Source organism: Scyliorhinus canicula, chromosome 5 (genome assembly GCF_902713615.1).
Source record: "Scyliorhinus canicula chromosome 5, sScyCan1.1, whole genome shotgun sequence".
Lineage (NCBI taxonomy): Eukaryota > Metazoa > Chordata > Chondrichthyes > Carcharhiniformes > Scyliorhinidae > Scyliorhinus > Scyliorhinus canicula.
This window is the reverse complement of record NC_052150.1, coordinates 82,859,775-82,878,114: the sequence shown is the minus strand read 5'-3', so window position 1 is coordinate 82,878,114 and position 18,340 is coordinate 82,859,775. Positions and strand designations below refer to the sequence as shown.

Here is an 18,340-nt window from a genome sequence, read left to right as displayed (position 1 = left end):
GAAGATGCCGGTGTTGGACTGGGGTGAGCAGAGTAAGAAGTCTTATAACACCAGGTTAAAGTCCAACAGGTTTGTTTCAAACACCAGCTTTCGGACCACTGCTCCTTCCTCAGGTGAATAATTTCTGAGGAGGAATCTTTGTCTCTGCAAAACAAAAATCAGAGTGACAGCTGATCAAACATTTTGTTTATCCATTTCTGAAGTATGCAAATAGTGTATGGGATCCTTATATGGAAAGCAATATAAATAAGTTGAAGCGACCCAAATGATTGTCATCAGTATACGGAATACACCAGTGTCAAATCCTGCATCAACGATTGGAATGGGAATCACTAAGGCAAAGGAGGGAGAAAAATGGACAGGCCATTTTCTATAAAATATGGAATGGACTGGTGGGAATTGGCAGACAAAAGTACCTGGTGTCCTCCAATAATGACAAAACACAAGGTAGCCGTCCACATAACTATAAAGAGCATTTGTTTCCAAGGTAGTGCATCAACAATCTTATTCCTGAGGACAATGCCACAATGGAACAAGCTGCCAAAGGAAATAGTCACAGCCCCATCACTTGAAATCTTCGAGAACCATCTTTAGATTATTTCCATTAAAAGGTATTCATCATTAGGACTGCCATTTCAGCATGTCTTGCCTGGTTTAGCTAGCACTACCCAACTAAATGCTGGCAGAATATGGATATTAGTTGATGATGCTGACACAATAAAATCAGAAGTGGGCAAGGCTAATGAGCAGTGGATGAGTGTGAATTTGCACAAAGGAGCAGAACATGATGATGGTATCCAAATGATCGGTATCATCAAGAATGAGGATCAGATTTATACCTTTAGCTGATCTGTTTCTGATCCTGAAAGACCAAGGAGCTGCTCAGCATTAAGGAGAATGATTCTCCATACAAGAAAATAGGACAATGTACAGGGGACTCCATCTCTGGCAGTCCTATACATCTCTGTCGATATGCTTAAGTACGCCATTACCAGGGATTTAAGATTGGATTGCTTCTCCATCTGCCTTGGCCTTGAAATGGTGTATGTCACTGAAACTTATGCCTGAATTTTCACTCCCGGGTTGGGAGGGCTGAGTCTGAAAAATTCTGGGTTCAGCAAACCCAACCCAGGAAGGTTGTAATTTTTGTCTCAGGAGACGGCCGACTCCCGAAGCAGTGCGGAGGATGCTGGTGTGGATGTGGTCTGGGTAGAAGTCCTGCTTCTGTGCACTGTGTCCATGATTTTTTTTTCAGTTAAAATAAAAACAGTCCTCATCCCTCACACCCCCTCATCCCCACACACTCCCTATAACCCATCTATGCCAACTCATATCACCTGATGTCCACTACCCATTTGGCAGTCGCTTTTGTAAGTTCTGTTGGTAGTTTCATTCAGCTTATGCACTTTTTATACACATCATTGTCCACTTCCAACAATCCCAGAGAGCCCCTGGCCTCCCCCAAATGTGGCTGGGACCAGATTCAAAGAAGTACCTTCGGTCTCCAAAATGTACTCACCTCTCCAAAGGATGTCGCAAAGTTTAAAGCTGCTGCTACCAGATCTAATCTGCACCAAAATCAGACATGATTGGAGGCAGCTGATGTTTTATATGCCTCTGCACAAGGCGCATGCACAAATCCCACCCTGGCCCCAATCCTACTCACTCAAAATTGGTAAGTGCTGTGTTCTGGGGCGGGATATCCATATTTTGGCCTCCTCTGCCATATTCACAATCTCCACTGTTGCGAAAATCCAGACCTTAGACTTAGTGACAAAGTGAAACAGTTGAAGTCATGGTGTGTTTTCTTCAGTTCAGGGTGGGTAAGTTTGGAACAGTTCATAAAACCACAGAAGATTTCCTGCTTTGGCCAAGAAGTGAAGCAATCTTTTGCTTTGGCTGCTGTTTAAAGGAATCGGCAATGCTTGATTCTGTTTGTGGCAAAGCAAAAGCGTGTTGTTTTGATTTTATAACATAGTCATAGTTTAGCCCAGTGTAAATCAAACACTTATGCAAATACTCAGCAGGACAGACAGCATCTCTGGAGAGAAAAACGGAGTTAACATTTCAGGTAAAAGACCTTTCATCAGAACTGGGAAAAGTTACAGATGTAATAGGTTTTCAGCAAGGGTGGGACAAGAATAAGAGGAAGGTCTGGTAGGGTGGAAGACAGGAGAGGTTTAGTTCAGCAGGGTGAAATGGAATGGACATGAGCAAGAGAAGAAATAAAGAAATAAAAGATGTGCCAAGAGCCGGTAACTGCTGCCCGAGTGCAAAAGAAAGGAAAGAAAACAAAGAAAATGAAACTAAATGGGAGACCAGAGATTATGGTCTGAAATTGTTGAACTCAACTAATTGAAAGGTGAGGTGCATTCCTCAGGCCTACTTTGAACTTTAGTAGAACAGTGTGGCAGGCCAAGGACAGAGATGTCAGTGTAAGAGCAAGGTAGAGAATTAAAATGACAGGCCACTGGAAGCTCAGGGTTATTCTTGCAAGCTGCATGCAAATATTCTGCAAAGCGATTACCAAATTTGTTTTTCATCTTTCCTCTTGGGTTTGCCTGCAATCTCCTGGGGGAAAGGGGCCCCTCATTTTTGAGGGACCAGGTCCCTGCCCTTATCTCTGACCCTCCTGCCCCCCCCCCCCCCCCCCCCATGACCCCAACCCACGATCCACAACCCAACTTTGCTCAATCTTGGCCTCTTGTCCCTTGGTTATCTTGGGCCTCTGTTACATGCCGTTCCAGCAGTTTCCACTACTCCCACTGGTGCTGACAAGCATTGAAGATTTGCCAGCCTCTGATGCCTGGGAGCTCTCAACAGGTGAGACTTCCACCACCTGAATCTATGGAAGGCCCAATGGTGGCCATTTAAATGGAAATTGGCCATGGGAATTATTCCTGAATCGTGTTTGGTTCTAGCTCCTGTAAATTATAGTCAAAGTAGAGCTTGACTGACATGCTTAGTTAAAGACTTCCCCTCTTTTTCTTCAACTTCTGTTATGTCCTTATGGAGCAGGCTATCTTTAATGTGATAAGATCGGAAACAGAGCACAAAGCTAAGATTAATGAGTGGACGTTATTCGCTTTCCATCATCCTATTGCCTTAAGGACAATTGCTGCAAATTGGGACATATCCCAACAAAATCCATTTTGCACTATGTTAATAGAGAAATCAATCGCCTCCCTCCAAAAACATTTCAGACGTGCAGCAAATCCTTAAAAGCCCTTCATCTTTTGTAGTGTAAAATGGTAAATCAATTATTTACAAACGTAGTTTAATGCTGCACTTCACAGTATGTATTTCATAGTGGAAGTACAAGCTGCAATGGGAATTGAACTTTATACTGAATGCATTTTTCCTTTTGCTCTGCTGTGACTTTTTCCATGAATGCTGAGCCCAGGTTGATTAACTAAGATGGCAGCATTCAAAGCTGTTATGTGGTCTATACGAACATATGAAACTCGAAGCATAGATTTTCCTCGTGAACAAGGATCTGGCCAGGCTGTTATCGTCAGAAGAGCCCTTGGTTTCTGGGCAAGTAGATCACCTAATATGACAATAAATTGAACAGTTTGGGAAATCTCAATTAGTTGATCACGGCCGAAACAGTAATTGGGCATTACAGTTGACCTCATTACTTCGGGAGGAAACATGATGCTGTAGTTCATGCTCTTAATCATTGTCCCATAATTTCTACTGTAAAGTGCACATGAGGATGTTACCAGATGATATGTTAGCCTTCACACATAATACCATGTTTGAATAGCCAATGTAAACTCAGTAAACCCACTCTTGAAAAAAATAAGGCATATGTATGAAGCACTAGATATTTTGTGGTGTATCCTACTTTGGACATTAGGCTGCTACTTGATTCTAAGATAGACTATCGACATACTCTGGTATTTGCTTAACACTGGTTTATTAGTATTACATCTAAACAGATTGCAGAGGAAGCATGATTCCAATCTCTTTCTCTCAATAATCTAATACATGTCTGACTGATGTCAGTGACACATTATCATCTGTGGTATGCATTAGAATATCCCATCTATTAACCCTTTATACTACATATCCCCTAAGTATGCTAAGCTAATTTTTAATGATGATATGAAACTACATATTTAACTATTTGCATTACATTTCTGTAACTCCCCTTTTTACAACTTCAGGTTCCACCTAACTCCATCTCCTAACTCTCCCCTCCCCAAGTCTCATTGCTGGTGAATTTCATCTGGCACAGTATTCTCAGCCCTGAGGGAAGATACCTTGGAGACATAACAAACTTTCTTCTACATCTGGTAGGGCATCATCATCTGCAGAAGATTTTTGCATCATTGCTGTCAGCGTTGCTGGAAAACAGTGTAGGTTGCAGGATGAATGAACTGCAAGGACAACAAGAACTTTTTAACAAAAGACTGACCCAAAAGAGAAGACTGAAGAGAATCAACTGTTTGATTCCCTGGGACTAACAGAGAAGAACTCGGGGCACTCTGAGGAACCAGTTGCTCCCGTGAAAGATTCTGGGAAGCATCTTCAGAGAAGGAATAGTCTTCAACTCCAGAGAAGACTGTCACAGCTGTATCAGACACCACTGAATCAAAGAATGAAAAGGCATGGACAATCTGAGATTATAATGAACATAGATGACAAAGGAAAGAACAACAAACTTCTTGCAAGACTGTCAGGAAAAGAACAAAAGATGACCTCCCAATTATATTTCACGGGGGCCATCTATTTTCAGCAGATCGTGGTAAGAGAGCCACACTTCTCCCTGAGGTTACTCCAGAATGGGCATTGGGAAGAATTGCTGATAATACGGAGACAAAGCAGCTTTATCTTCTGTAACAAAAGGAATTCCCTATAAACACTCAACTCGGGGACATGATTGTTGTGCAGGATTCTGCAGGTTGAAAAGTGCTGAAGATTCTGGCACAGCTTCTGTGCTGATCTTCAGCTCTGAAGAGAAAAAGACTTTCATCTGGGACTGAAGCGTGGGCAACAATTGACTTTGCCTTTGGAAGGTGCCAGGTCTTTAGCAGTGTGATCCTCTATGGACTCTTGCCTGGATTCAGGCAAGGCACCCTCTTCGGAAACTTCTTCATGGACAAGAGATAAAATAGGCAATAGACTGGTAGATTCAATGGAGCTAAGATCTGAATTTCACTCAGCCAATAAAAAAGCAGCTGAATCATGGAAGAAAATAACAAAGATTTCATAAAGTGCCATCAATGGAAAGGACAAGCGATCACACCGCTCTGCAAGGGATTCTTCCTCTTCACTCTTGAGGAAGTGACAATTCAGGTCCATTAGGTCTTCATGGAGATGGTCACCACCTGCTGCAGTGCCTTCTGTGTTCACCACATCTAGCCTTACTTAGATCATAAGATATAGGAGCAAAATTAGGCCATCCGGCCCATCAGTCTGCTCCGCCATTCAATCATGGCTGATATTTTTCTCTTCCCCATTCTCCTGCCTTTCCCCCATAACTCATAATCCCCCAATTAATCAAGAAGCTGTCTAACTCTGTCTTAAAGATACTCAGTGATTTTGCCTCCACAGCCTTCTGCGGCAAACAGTTCCACAGATTCATCATCCTCTGGCTGAAGAAATTCCTCCTCATCTCTGTTTTAAAGGATTGCCTCTTCAGTCTGAGGCTGGGCCCTTGGGATCTAGCTTTTCCTGTTAGTGGAAACATCCTCTCCACTTCCACACTATCTAGGCCTCTCAGTATCCTGTACACAGAAAAACTTGCACAAACTGCGAACTGTGAGATGTGGAGAATATTCTTTGATTTATTTATGCTTTTGTACTTTTGAATATGTTTGGAATAAAATATACATATTTTTAAATCATTCTAAACTCCAATGAGTACAGATCTAGTGACTTCAACCACTCCTCCTATGACAAGCTCTTCATTCCAGGGATCATTCTTGTGAACTTCCTCTGGACCCTTTCCAAGGTCAACACATCCTTCCTCAGATATGGGACCCAAAACTGCTCAAAATACTCCAAATGGGTTCTAACCAGAACTTATGCAGCCCCAGAAGTACATCACTGCTCTTGTATTCTAAGCCCTCAACATAATTGCTAACATTGCATTTGCCTTCCTAACTGCCGACTGGCAGCAACTGGGCTAGGAATGGTACTCTTCCAAATCCAGAAAAATGCAACACAGGTCCAGTATACAATCAGTATATTATGTATCTCAGTCAATGATTGAAATGGAAAATAGATATGTTGTAAGTGAAAAGAAGGCGTTGGCATACGCATGGCCCTGTAAGACGTTCGCTGACTATGCCTTAGGCCTCCAGTTTTTAATCGAGACAGGCTACAAGCTTTTGGTTACCTTATTAAATACAAAGGAATTAGCAAAGATGCCACCTAGACTCCAGAGATTCCAGCTGATACATTGCCCAAATATGTGCAAGGCAAACAGTAATCGACAGCAGATCTGTGCATTCCTGTTGGGAAGCTTGAGGATGTCGAGTCATACAACACATTGACTCCAAAACTCCTACCAGCAACCACACAAAGGCTGAATGAAATATGGCAAGCAGAGATAACAAATGAAGAATGTAGTATAAGTTGAGAATACGGAAAATATGGTTGGCAGAATATGTTCCAAATAATCTCATCCTGAGCCATTACTTCGAGCAATGCGGGGCCTTGGTATTGTAGACAGGATGCAATTGGACGGGTGAGGCAGATTGATGAGGATGTTGCCCGCCATGGGGAAGTTTAGTTATGAATAATGTTTGGGTTCCTTTTGGAACAGAGGAGGCTGTTGGGAGATTTAATTAAGGAGTATAAAATTATGAGGATCCTGGACAGTGTAGATAGGAAGGACGAGGGCCAGGGACAGAAACCATAGACCCTGATTTCCTGTTTACGGGCCACTTATCACACCCCTCACCACTTTAACCCTCACCCTAATCATGCATGATATTTTTTCCCCTTGCAAGCTTCAGCAGTCAATTCACTAACTAATCATTGAAAGATCCGAGTAAAATTATAATGTTCTTTGTTGACATCTGGGGCGCAATTCTGCCCCCCCACGCCGGGTGGGAGAATCGCGGGGGCGCCGGGCGAGTCCCGACATGCCGACCCGGCACCTGCACGCGATTCTCCCACCCCACCCAAACCGGGGCGGCGAGATTTACGGCTGACCGCACGGAGAATCGCCGCTCGCCATTTGTAAAGGGCGAGCGGCGATTCTCTGGCCCGGATGGGCCGAGCGGCCTGCCCAATATAACATGTTCCCGCCGGCGCTGACCACACCTGGTCGCTGCTGGCGTGAACAGCGCGGGAACGCTGGGAGGGTGGCCTGTGGGGTGGGAGGGGGGATCCAGCACCGGGGGGCGCTCAAAAGGGGTCTGGCCCGCGATCGGTGCCCACCGATCGGCGGGCCGGCCTCTCTGAAGGAGGCACTCCTTTCCTCCGCCGCCCTGCAAGATCACTCCTACATTTCTTGAGGGGCGCCCGCGGGGAGGATGGCAACCGCGCATGCGCAGGTTGGCGCCGGACAACCTGCGCATGCGCGGGTGACGTCGGCGCCGCGTAATATATGCACTGCCGCTTTTACACGGCGCCAAGGCTCAGCGCGCGTAAATGATGCGGCGCCACTCCTAGCCCCCCGCGGGTGGGAGAATAGGGGGGCGAGGAGCGGACTTCGACTCCGGAGTGAAACATTCCGGTTTTCACTCCGGCGTCGGCATTTAGGGCACGATTCTCCCCCCCGGCGTGGGGGACACGCTGCCCTGGCACTCCCCGCGATTCTCCCACCCCCCCCCCCCAAAATGGCGTGTCGCGTTTTTCGACAGGTCACCTGGAGAATCGGCGCTCGCCGTTTCTCACGGCGACCGCCGATTCTCCGGCCCGGATGGGCCGAGCGGCCTGCCAAACCCGACCGGTTCACGCCGGCGCCAACCACACCTGGCCGGTGCCCACCGATCGTCGGACCGGCGTCTCTAAAATACGCACTCTTTTCCCTCCGCCGCCCCGCAAGATCAAGCCGCCATGTCTTGCGGGGCAGCGGAGGGGAAGACGGCAACCGCGCATGCGTGGGTTGGCGTCAGCCAACCTTCGCATATGGGGCTGATGTCACTTAGGCGCCGCCGGCCGCGTCATTCGCGGCGCGCCGCTTTGACGCAAGCGTCAAGGCCCGGCGCGCGAGATTGACGCGCCGCCGCTCCTAGCCCCCCGGGGGGGGGGGGGGGGGGGGGGGGGGGGGGAGAATAGGGGGCGGGGAGCGGCCTCCGACGCCGGAGTGAAACAGTCCGGGTTTCACTCCAGCGTCAGCTGTTTGACTCCCTTTGGGAGAATCGCGGCCTTAGTCTCCCGATGGGAGAATCTCGCCCCTGGTTATAAATACAACCGATGTATTTGCAGCATAGGTCATTAATAGTATGAGCAGAAAGTATGTGCCCAACAGGTGATCCCACCACAACCAATAAACAAAGAGTATAAATTTTACTGTAACAGCATCATGCAATACTGTTAATTTGACAGGAAAATATTCCATTAGTTATTTATGATCCATGCAGCCAAAACACTGATTTTAGTGACTACCTCAGCTCTCATTGACATTTTTCAGCTGGCGTGGACACAAATGGCTGAATGGCTCCATTCTCTGATCTAAATTTTCTGTGTTTCTGTTTTGCGAACAATGGTGAACTAGCCATTCATTGCATTGTGCTTGCCCACTGACTTTCTATCTGCTTTTGTACTGGAACTTGCAACTCCAAAACATCACCGCACCCTCTCCTGGGGAACGGTGACTTGCGTAAACAGGGAAAGCAAGTTAACTTCTCTGAAATGTATAAGGATTCGGAGAGAGAGAAGACAGAAAACCTGATGGGATCGCCACACTTGGGAAAAGTTAATTTCCAGGGCCAGAGCACCAAGATTTGTCAAATATTTCCTTACACTAGAATTAACAAGCTCTAACCCTTTCTGCCGTGTTTCGTGCGTATCTATCAGATACATTGCCTAACTTCATACAGCTCCTCCTACCTATTTCAATGTTGAGAGATACCGGTACAATGTTCTGGACAAACTGGGACCCAGCAAAGAGAACCCGCTGGGGGTGCAAAGGTAAGTAAAGCCCCTGTGGGGGGCGGGGGGGGGGGGGGGGGGGGGGGCTATGCCTCGGCAGTGCCCTGGCAGTGACCTGGCAGTGCCCCCTGGCAATGTCCCCTGGCCACTGACCCAGGCAGTGACTGAAGCTGTCCCACCAGCCGTTATGTCGTGGGACCCACCTCCAAGATTTGATTTGACTATCTGCCAAAATATATGGCTGGAAAAGCTAGGTGCAGCCCGTTGGGTTGCACACCGCTTTTCCCACCTGAGGCGACACATCATCAAAAAAAATAGAAAGTTCCGCCCTCTATTTCTGTTCCCATGGAGGCTGCTTGAATGATTAGGTTTTTCCAGGAAAATTCTGTTTTCACTTCAGATTTTCATCATCCACAGTCTTTTATTTTAGCACTGTAGAATCTTAGTTCTATATTTCAGCTACTCAGCCTGTTGTAAGGAAAGTGTTAAAATTCCAACCAACTCTGCTTTCTAAATTACAACAGTTTTTGCTGTGTATTCATTCTCATGCTATATTTCATGTTCATGAATATAAAGTCAAAGTATCCATAAAACTTTAAAGTACTGAGGAGCACATGGCATTTCATCCCAGAATACATCAAGAATTTCTGTGAAGCAGTGTGACACTGATTCTGTGTGTGGGATTTTTTTGACTGCAGCTATGAAGTGAATGCTGAGTGCGCTGTAGTTGCAGCTTCTGGCCACCCAGTGCTGCTGTGGAGCAGCCCCAGTCTCTGAGTGGCTCCTGTGTCAGCCATGTTGGTACACAGGAGATAATGAGCAAAGTCACTCAGGTTTTCAAAACAATTTGTCCCCTTTTCTGGAACCCTCATTATCATTAACGTGCTTTTGAAAACAGGCAATAAACCCAATTCTTTGATGAACCAAACTGTTCATAATCTGAACAACGAAGCTTTCTGAGGTGTCATGAGGATGCAAGAAGGCTAGGAAAGAATGCAATAAAAGGGTGTCTGAATCATGTGCAGACTCATTATGTATCTCCAGAAAAGCCGAGGCAACAAATAACAATTCTGATTCTATTCTCAGCAAATTGAAGGAGTTGGAAGAAGTCAACCAGACGAATTGCCAGGCACAACAGCAGACAGAAAGTATACTTAACGAACTTGCCATCTTCAAAGAGTCCTTGGATAATCAATATGTGCCCCTGTTAAAAAACAGAGGTGGGGGGAATTTTCCAGCTCTTCTCGCCAGTGGGATACTTCTGCCAACAGTGAACTCCCACCATGAGTTTCCCGGTGGTGGGGTGGATTCAACGGGAAATCCCATTGACAATGGCGGGACCAGAAGATCCCACCACTGGCCAATGGTGGGCCACCTTCTGCTGCCGTGAAATATACCATGGGGACACGGAAAATCACGTCCCACTCCCCCTGAGGAGATGGAAAGATGTTGAATATTACTTCAGAAAAAGCTGAATCGGCACTATCAGTAGTGACAAAGCAATGGACTGAAATGCAGAATAAAATAGCAAGAACCGAAGAAGAAAATGAGCAGGTGAAAGAAAAGCTGAATGCTTTCTTTTATTAATTGAAGGGATGTGGCCGTCACTGGCTAGGCCAGGATTTATTGCCCATCCCTAATTACCCTTGAGAAAACGGTGGTGAGCTGCCTGCTGGAAATGCTGTAGTCCCTCTGGTGTAGTACACCCACAGTGCTGTTAGGGAGGGAGTTCTAGGATTTTGACCCAGTGACAGTAAAGGAATGGTGATATATTTCCAAGTTGGGATGGCGCATTTCTTGGAGAGAATCTTCCAGGTATGGTGTTCCCATGTGTCTACTGCTCTTGTCCTTCCAGATGGAAGCAGGCGAGGATTGGATGATTCCGTCTGAGGACCATTGGTGAGCTCCTGCAGTGCATCTTGCAGTACACACTACTGCCACTATGCGTTGCTGCTGAAGGGAGCGAATGTTTGTGGATGGGATGCCCATTGGATGGTGTTAAGCTTCTTAAGTGTTGGTGGAGATGTACTCATCCAGGCAAGTGGAGAGAATTCCATCACGCTCCTGATTTGTGCCTTGTAGATAGGCGACAGGTTTTGGGTAGTCAGGAGATTAGTTACTCTCCATAGAATTCCTACCCCTGACCTCCTGTTGTAGTCACAATATTTATATGGCTAGTCCAGTTTAGTTTCCAATCAAAAGAAACACCCCAGTATGTTGATAGTAGGGGATTCAGTGATGGTACTGCCAATGAATTTTAAAGGGCGATGGTTAGATTTGGGTTGGGCATGAATTTTCAAGAAGGAGTTAAGAGTTGAATATAGTTCTTAGGGCTAAAGGGAGCAAAGGGAGGGAGCGAGAACAGATTACTGAGGTGGATGATCAACCATGATAATAATGAATGGAACAGCACGCTTGAAGGGCCGAATGGCCTATTCCAGCCCCTATTTCTATGTTTTTATGAATATACCTTGCCACTGTCTGCCCAAGCCTGTATATTGCCCAGGTCTTGCTACATTTGGACATGAATTGATTCAGTATCTGAGGAGCCATGCATGGTGCCGAACATTGTGCAGTCATCTGCAAACATCCCCACTTCTGACTTTATGATGGAAAGAAGGTTCATTGACGAAACAGCTGATGATGGTTGAACCTAGGATGCTACCCTGAGGAACTCCAGCAGAGGTGTCCTGGAGCTGAGATGATTGATGTCCAACCACCACAACCATTTTCCTTTGTGCCAGGTGTGACTCCAACAAGCAGAGAGTTTTCTCCTCGATTCCCATTGACTCCAGTTTTGCTAGGGCTCCTTGTTGCCATACTCGGTCAAATGCTGCCTTGATGTCAAGGGAAGTCAACTCTTTTATCCATGTTTGAACCAAGGCTGTTGTGCGGTCAGGATCTGAGTGGTCCTTACGGAATCCAAACTGAATGTCAGTGAGCAGGTCATAGAATCCCTAAAATGCAGAAGGAGGCCATTTGGCTCATCGAGTCTGCATCAAAAATATCACGCAGCAGAGGGGTGACCGGCTGGAGGAGGAGGATGCATGGCAGGCTTCGTACTATGAGGAGAATATGGAGGAGGGCCTGGATGGGCAGGACATGTGGTTTGGGCAGCCACAGGAGGCCGCACAATTGGGTCACCGCGCAGGGGGAAATCTGATCGCCTCCAGGTTCACCAACTAGGGGGCCTGGTGACCAGCAGCTCAAACATCTGGTTCCACCCCCCACCCCCCCCCCACCCCCCCCTCGTCCCTGCACCCCCCTCCGTGCTTCCTCCCTGCTTCACTACAGGGTGCTACCCTGGGTTGACAGTATAGTGGGTCTGGTCCCTGTGATGGAGGATAATGATGACCAGCTCTGCGATGAGCTCTGGTGCTCAGCTTTGTTTGATGAGGTCAGATTCCTGCCCTCGGTAGCATATTCCATTGTCTGCCTGGTTGATCCCTGCACGTGTGTTGGCCATTCCATCTCATGGTCCTATCGAATCCCTGGGGTTGCGGGGATGGGGATGGTGTCCGGGGTGGGGCAACAGGCCAGTGTGCACTGATGGGTCACTCACCGGATAGACTCTACCACATAGCGCCTCCACCAATCTGGTCCCATCCCTGCCACCTCCGAGGGTGACCCCGGGGGTGGCCTCCGACTGCCCTGGGGGTCCTGGCCCGTGTCCATTTCCAACACCTGCGCCCCACACCACCGGCCTCTCACCGACCCCACACTCGGTACACCCTCCGCTCCCAGCCCAGCCCATCCCTCACACTCTTCAGACAGAGGACCATGGCAATTCGGAATATTGGTGAACAGGTGTTTATTGTGATATATACAGTTATTGTGTCCTAGCCTCTATCGCTAACCTGTTGCCGACCTATGTGCTTCACCCGTGCCAAATTAACTGGTGTCTAACTTTATAACCTTACGGGAGTTGGTGCCGGGACACAATGGAAGTAGTGACTCACCCTGGCTGGCCTGGGGTGTTACTGCACAGGAGGTCATTCAGCCCATTATGTCTGTGTCGGGTCTCCACAGGCACAATTTAACTAGTTCCATATCCCCAGCCTCTTCCTGTAGCCTTGAATGTTCTTTTTTCAGATAATTTAAATCCCTCTTAAGTGCCTCAGTTGAATCTGTCTTTGCCACACTCTGAGGTAGTGCATTCCAGATCCTAACCACCAACTGTGTCGAAATTTTTTTTCCTCTTGTCGCCATTACTTCTTTTTCTAATTACATTAAATTTTGTGCTGTCTTGTTCTCGATCCTTGCACCATTGGGAACAGTTTTCCCCTATCTACCCTGTCCAGACCCATCATGATTTTGAATACCATTATCACATCTCCTCTCAGCCTTCTCTTCAGTGAAAACATTCCCAACTTCTCCAATCTCACCAACTGTAACACATCAAATCATTTTGTTCCATGCAGTTATATCCACTCCATGAAATCTATGTTGTGTTCAGTGGCGAGGACATTATAATCGAGAAGAGGGAGAATTGAGAAAAAAGCAACAATGAAGTGACTATAACCATGTCAACGGTTGTTGATTAATAAGTTGGTATTTAAAATGAATATTTACATGTTATTCGGGGTATTGTTATGTGATCTAAACAGACCACAGTGATCTAGATATACAGGATATGGCCCACATTCTATCATGCATTGAATATGGCTTCATTGTTCATGAGTTATCAATCGTAATCCACAGCCCCTCCTTATGTATTCTCTGATGAAAACCTGAATGGTGATTTCTGTCTTACCCTAGTATTTTGAATCTGAATGTTCCTGTAATATTTATTGAAAGGCTCATATCTTTTAACACAATATCAGTGGAAGTAGCTATAGAAAACTGGGGTGCTTATTTAACAACACCACTGCAAATTGCCTGTCACCATTGGAGTCTCATTGCATTTCAAATGCAATCTGACACCAAAGCCTTGTCCTGCAAGTAGGAATGCCATTCTTGCCATTTAACCTTGTTTTCATTTCCATAATGATGCAGGGCTTATTCAATTCAAATATGGACCTCTCACTATCAGTTTAAAGTAATTAGCATTATCGACATTCAAGCAATAAAACAAGCTTTTGATAGTGTTTTCCTTTTGAAGGAAATAACTGAACTTTTTTGAGAGGAAGCTTTTGACATTTTTAACAGGCATTCTGTAGCATCCCTCGGTCAGTGTACAGTGCCCTTTGACACTTAAAATTCTGAATATGTAAACAGTGCTGTAGCTTTAACATTACTTCTGAAATGACATGTATTCTCAGAGGAGCGTGACAGTGTTATCTTGATGTAAGCCATATTCATTTGCCTACACTATTGATTATAACAGACAGCAAGACGTGTTGTTATTCGAACCATTAGCTCTTTATCAGTTACAGACAACGACCACGCTCTCATTCATGGGCAGAACACACCTCATACTGCCCTGATCATTCTATGGAACAACACACATGTTTAACTCTTACACCATGTGATCTATGACTATCTTACCCAGTGCACCCTGCCACTGTCTAAGCACTAAGTGGAGTGATAACGTGGAAAATATCTGCATTATCTTGATGTACTGAGTTGTCTGTGATAATGAACTCTGTGGAGCTCCATGGATCCCTTGCCTGCTATCGGGAACTATCTTATTTGCTTGTTTCTGCAAAGTGGCAATGCCTTAATTCTTAGGTTCTGCTGGTGACTGGAGTGAGGAATCTGGGAAATTATATATTCTTCCTTGACCCTTGTGATACGAATTCCTGTGTCAGATGGCTGGACTGACTGGTTCTTTAAATCCAGGGCAGCTTGTCATCTTCCATTGGTGGCCTGGGGTGTCTTTAATATTTTTGGAACTTCTTCTCCAAATATTTGACTTCCATATTGAAGGGCCCAATGGGATTGGTGACTGGTGTTGAGCCTATTGGGTATCTACAATACACCTCAGATGTCTTTTTCTTTCACTTGAAGAGGCAACTAAGTGGTTTAAGCCAGTGGTAGGCAACCTGCAGCCAGGGGGCTACATGCGGCCCATCTGGATTCTGAGTGTGGCCCACTGCACAACTTGTTGAGTGTTGCCCATGCACAGGGTTACCACATTTTGTTGATTTCTGTCCACTACTTTTCTTCCTACTGGTATGACTGATGTGATGCGCATATAAAGCAAGGGCAAGTGAAGTAAGGTGCATGTTGATTGCACAGAACATTGACCGTGAGAGCCGTGCACTCCCTCTGCATCCAAAGTGTAAATATTCCTTCCTTCTGCTTTTACCATTTGAAGTTGATGATAGTTGTTTAATATACAAATGCTTGAGCATTTTCTATAACTCATTATAAAATATTTGGCGTGGATTAAATGTATTTAATCTTATTCATGGGGTAATGGTTAGAGAATGGGATTTCCCATTGAATTCACCCCGCCACTGTCCATGGGATTTCCCATTGAATTCATCCCACCACTGTCCATGGGATTTCCCATTGAATTCAACCCACCGCTGTCAATGGGATTTTGCGTTTAATCCACCCCACACCGCTGGCAAATCTTCAGCGGGGCTGCGCCGTCAGTAGGACCAGATGATCCCACTGGCGTGGACAGTCGTAAGATCTCACCATGTATTTATAAACAATCGAATAAAGTTTGCCAAACCACTTTGCATGATGATGATTCCCCTTTAAGTTCGGATTCCAACCAGTGCATAGCACAAAACAGAAACAAAATTATTTTTCAACCATTTATGCTCATTCTCCTGCAAATATTTTTCATGTTAAGTAAGGGCTATTGCTGTAGCTTACATTTTGAATTCAGATTGAGATTGAAGGCAGAACTGAAAGTACAGAATTGCTCTCAGCTGGAAGGTTTTTTTAAAAAAAGGTTGGTTCTTTGGTGATCAGATTGCTATCTTTTCTAAATTTAGACCTCAACCACAATTATTTCAGTGTTGTCTGCTTTACTGGAGGTTGGAATTAAGGTGTAACAATCATGGGAAACAAACAGTTTGCTCCATTTTTTAAAAGCAAAGTCAAAATGAAACAATGTTATCTATTATGTAGCCAGGCAGAAATGTATTTATTTCCAAAAGTTGAAACTTTTTGAGAGGGTGAATGCCCGTTGCCTGTGTGTACCTCGGTAAACGGTTAGGATTCTTGTAAAAGTACTTAACATTCAAGCGAGATGGCAGAGTGAATTGGGCTCCTGCCTGCATCAGACTGAATGCAGGCTATTTCTTGAAGGAAATACTGCAGCCTTCTGGACTGCGTCTCTTTCTCGAGGGAGAGGCTGCCGTAGTCCCACCCACCAGCGAGAAGGAGGAGGAGGAGGAGGGGAGAGGGGTGGGGGGTTGAATGAAAGACAAGACAAGCCCTAAACACCATGTCACTCTGTGAAGGAGATAGCAGCAACAAGGCTGGAAGGCTGGTGGAAACACAGAAAGCTTAAGAGGAAGCCAGGACTGCAGAGATTTTAAAGCCCGCTGTATTATCTTCCTCATCCTTCAAAGTAATCGGAGTTGCTGTGGGCTCTTAGCAACTGACATTTTGGCAATCACACTTTTATCAAATAGCAAGGATTGTATACCCTTTTTTTTAAAAAAAAAGAAAGGAAGAACACGCTCCGACAGAACTCTGAATCCAAAGGAAAAATCTTTCAGCTGTATTTAAACTGGCACGCAGCAGAAGGCAGAGAAGTCCCGAAAGCCTCATCAGTCATTGACACTGTCAGGAATAGTGGTTTAAGAGGAAGAAGGGCCTGGGGCACTACACGCTGTCAGCGAGTTCCCTACATCGGCGATAAAGATTCCATCTACATGGGCAAACGTTTGGAACAGCAACCAATGTACCCTCAGTACACTTACTATTACCCTCATTACCTCCACACAAAGGTACTGTACGCAAGCACTCTATGTATTTTTTTCAGTATTATATGCATATTTTATGCACTTACTGAAAAATGAATGACAAGTCACCTACCGGGTATTGTGAATTATGTTCTTTTTTTTTAAAACCTCTCTTCAACCAAGTGTCCTGCAGGCAGAACTATTAGTCTAAATAGGTACTTGAAAGAGAAAGGTCTGTTGTTATAGATTTGCCTGTTTACAGGATTAACACTTTTGTGAACGGTGCTAATTGAAACCCTTTATTGCTCTCTGTATGAAAGATAGATTTCACTTGCTTTGATTTTAAAATAAATTGTTTGCCCCTTTTTGTTTAATGGAAGTATCCCAGCCACTGGCGGCTGATTCCTCGGGTGACATCTCATTTACCTGTTAGTTGAGCTGCCGGGAAGGCCTGCGTGTTTTTCTTTTTTAGCTACAAATTTGACCGCAGCTGGTGACACTTTGATTTGATTTATAATTTTAATGCATTTTACTTCCCTGTTGCCAGTGGCAACTCTTTTAGACAGTACGTATTACATACTGCTTTCCCAAAGTCTGTCTGGCTTCGCTCATTGTGCAATCCAGCTGGTTTTATTTCCCTCACTATTATACAGCATTTTACAAGGTTTTTCTTTCCCCTTTCAAGGTCGATTTCCAGAGAATGTGATCTCTGCGAGCGTTCAGCCTCCACCCTGTTGGCTGCTCTGGGTTGTTGCTGGCTGCTCCAGTGCCTGCAGTCCTGTGTTGTTAAAGCCTTGAATAAAATATACCAGTAAAATCCTCCCTTTATAATTGTTGTCTTTTAAAAAAAATCTCCATTTTCCGTCTTTTTAAATGTCTCAGAGAAGGGCAAAAAAAAAAATCGCAGTCCACAAAGTAACCCAGAGCGCTTGCTAACAGAGTAGAAGGAAAACATCTGGTTTTTATTAACTGGAAAGCTAGTCATCAGCTCCTAGGCCATTTTAATAATACCAGCTGAGGTGCCAGTTCAACTGCAATTGTAGCAGGGCTTGGTCTGGGTCTAGGATCTTTCTTTCCCAGCCCTCTCGCCAGGGATAGGGAGACTCTTTACTCACTTTAGTAGTTTGAATACAGACAGCTTTTAGATAAACCAACCCTGCAATTTCTGACTGGATTAGAAAATTACAGTTACATTTTGTCATTGTTTCACTGTTTTTGATGATCAGTGACTGGGATGTCTCCATGTGTGGTGCTAATTTTGATCTACATGCCATCAGTTCCTCCGATTCCTAGTTATTTCTTTTTCAAACATCTTTTGGTGGTCATGGTTAGTTGCGTGCAGAGTAAAATCTGGTCTTCCAGGCAGTGGACATGCATTGATTAGATTCCCTATTCTAATTAGAAGAGCTTTTTTGTGTATGTTACTCCAGTCGTTGTAAATAAATATCTTGAGTTTTTCTTCAGCTCTTTTT

General features: G+C 45.1%; 1 protein-coding gene across 7 annotated transcripts in view; it reads left to right on the top strand.

The window, feature by feature from the left end:
• Positions 1-18,340, top strand: part of LOC119966096 (RNA-binding motif, single-stranded-interacting protein 3) — a 1,648,548-nt gene that overhangs the window by 860,614 nt on the left and 769,594 nt on the right. Inside the window, exon 1 of one of the 7 annotated variants that reach the window (XM_038797305.1) lies at positions 16,381-16,913. The exons of 5 other annotated variants lie outside the window; for them this stretch is intronic. In XM_038797305.1, coding sequence (XP_038653233.1) covers positions 16,839-16,913 — 75 coding nt within the window. In that variant the 5' untranslated portion in view covers positions 16,381-16,838. Of the gene's footprint in view, positions 1-16,380; positions 16,914-18,340 lie in introns of those variants that run through there. One more of the 7 variants, XM_038797306.1, reaches the window with a different exon arrangement.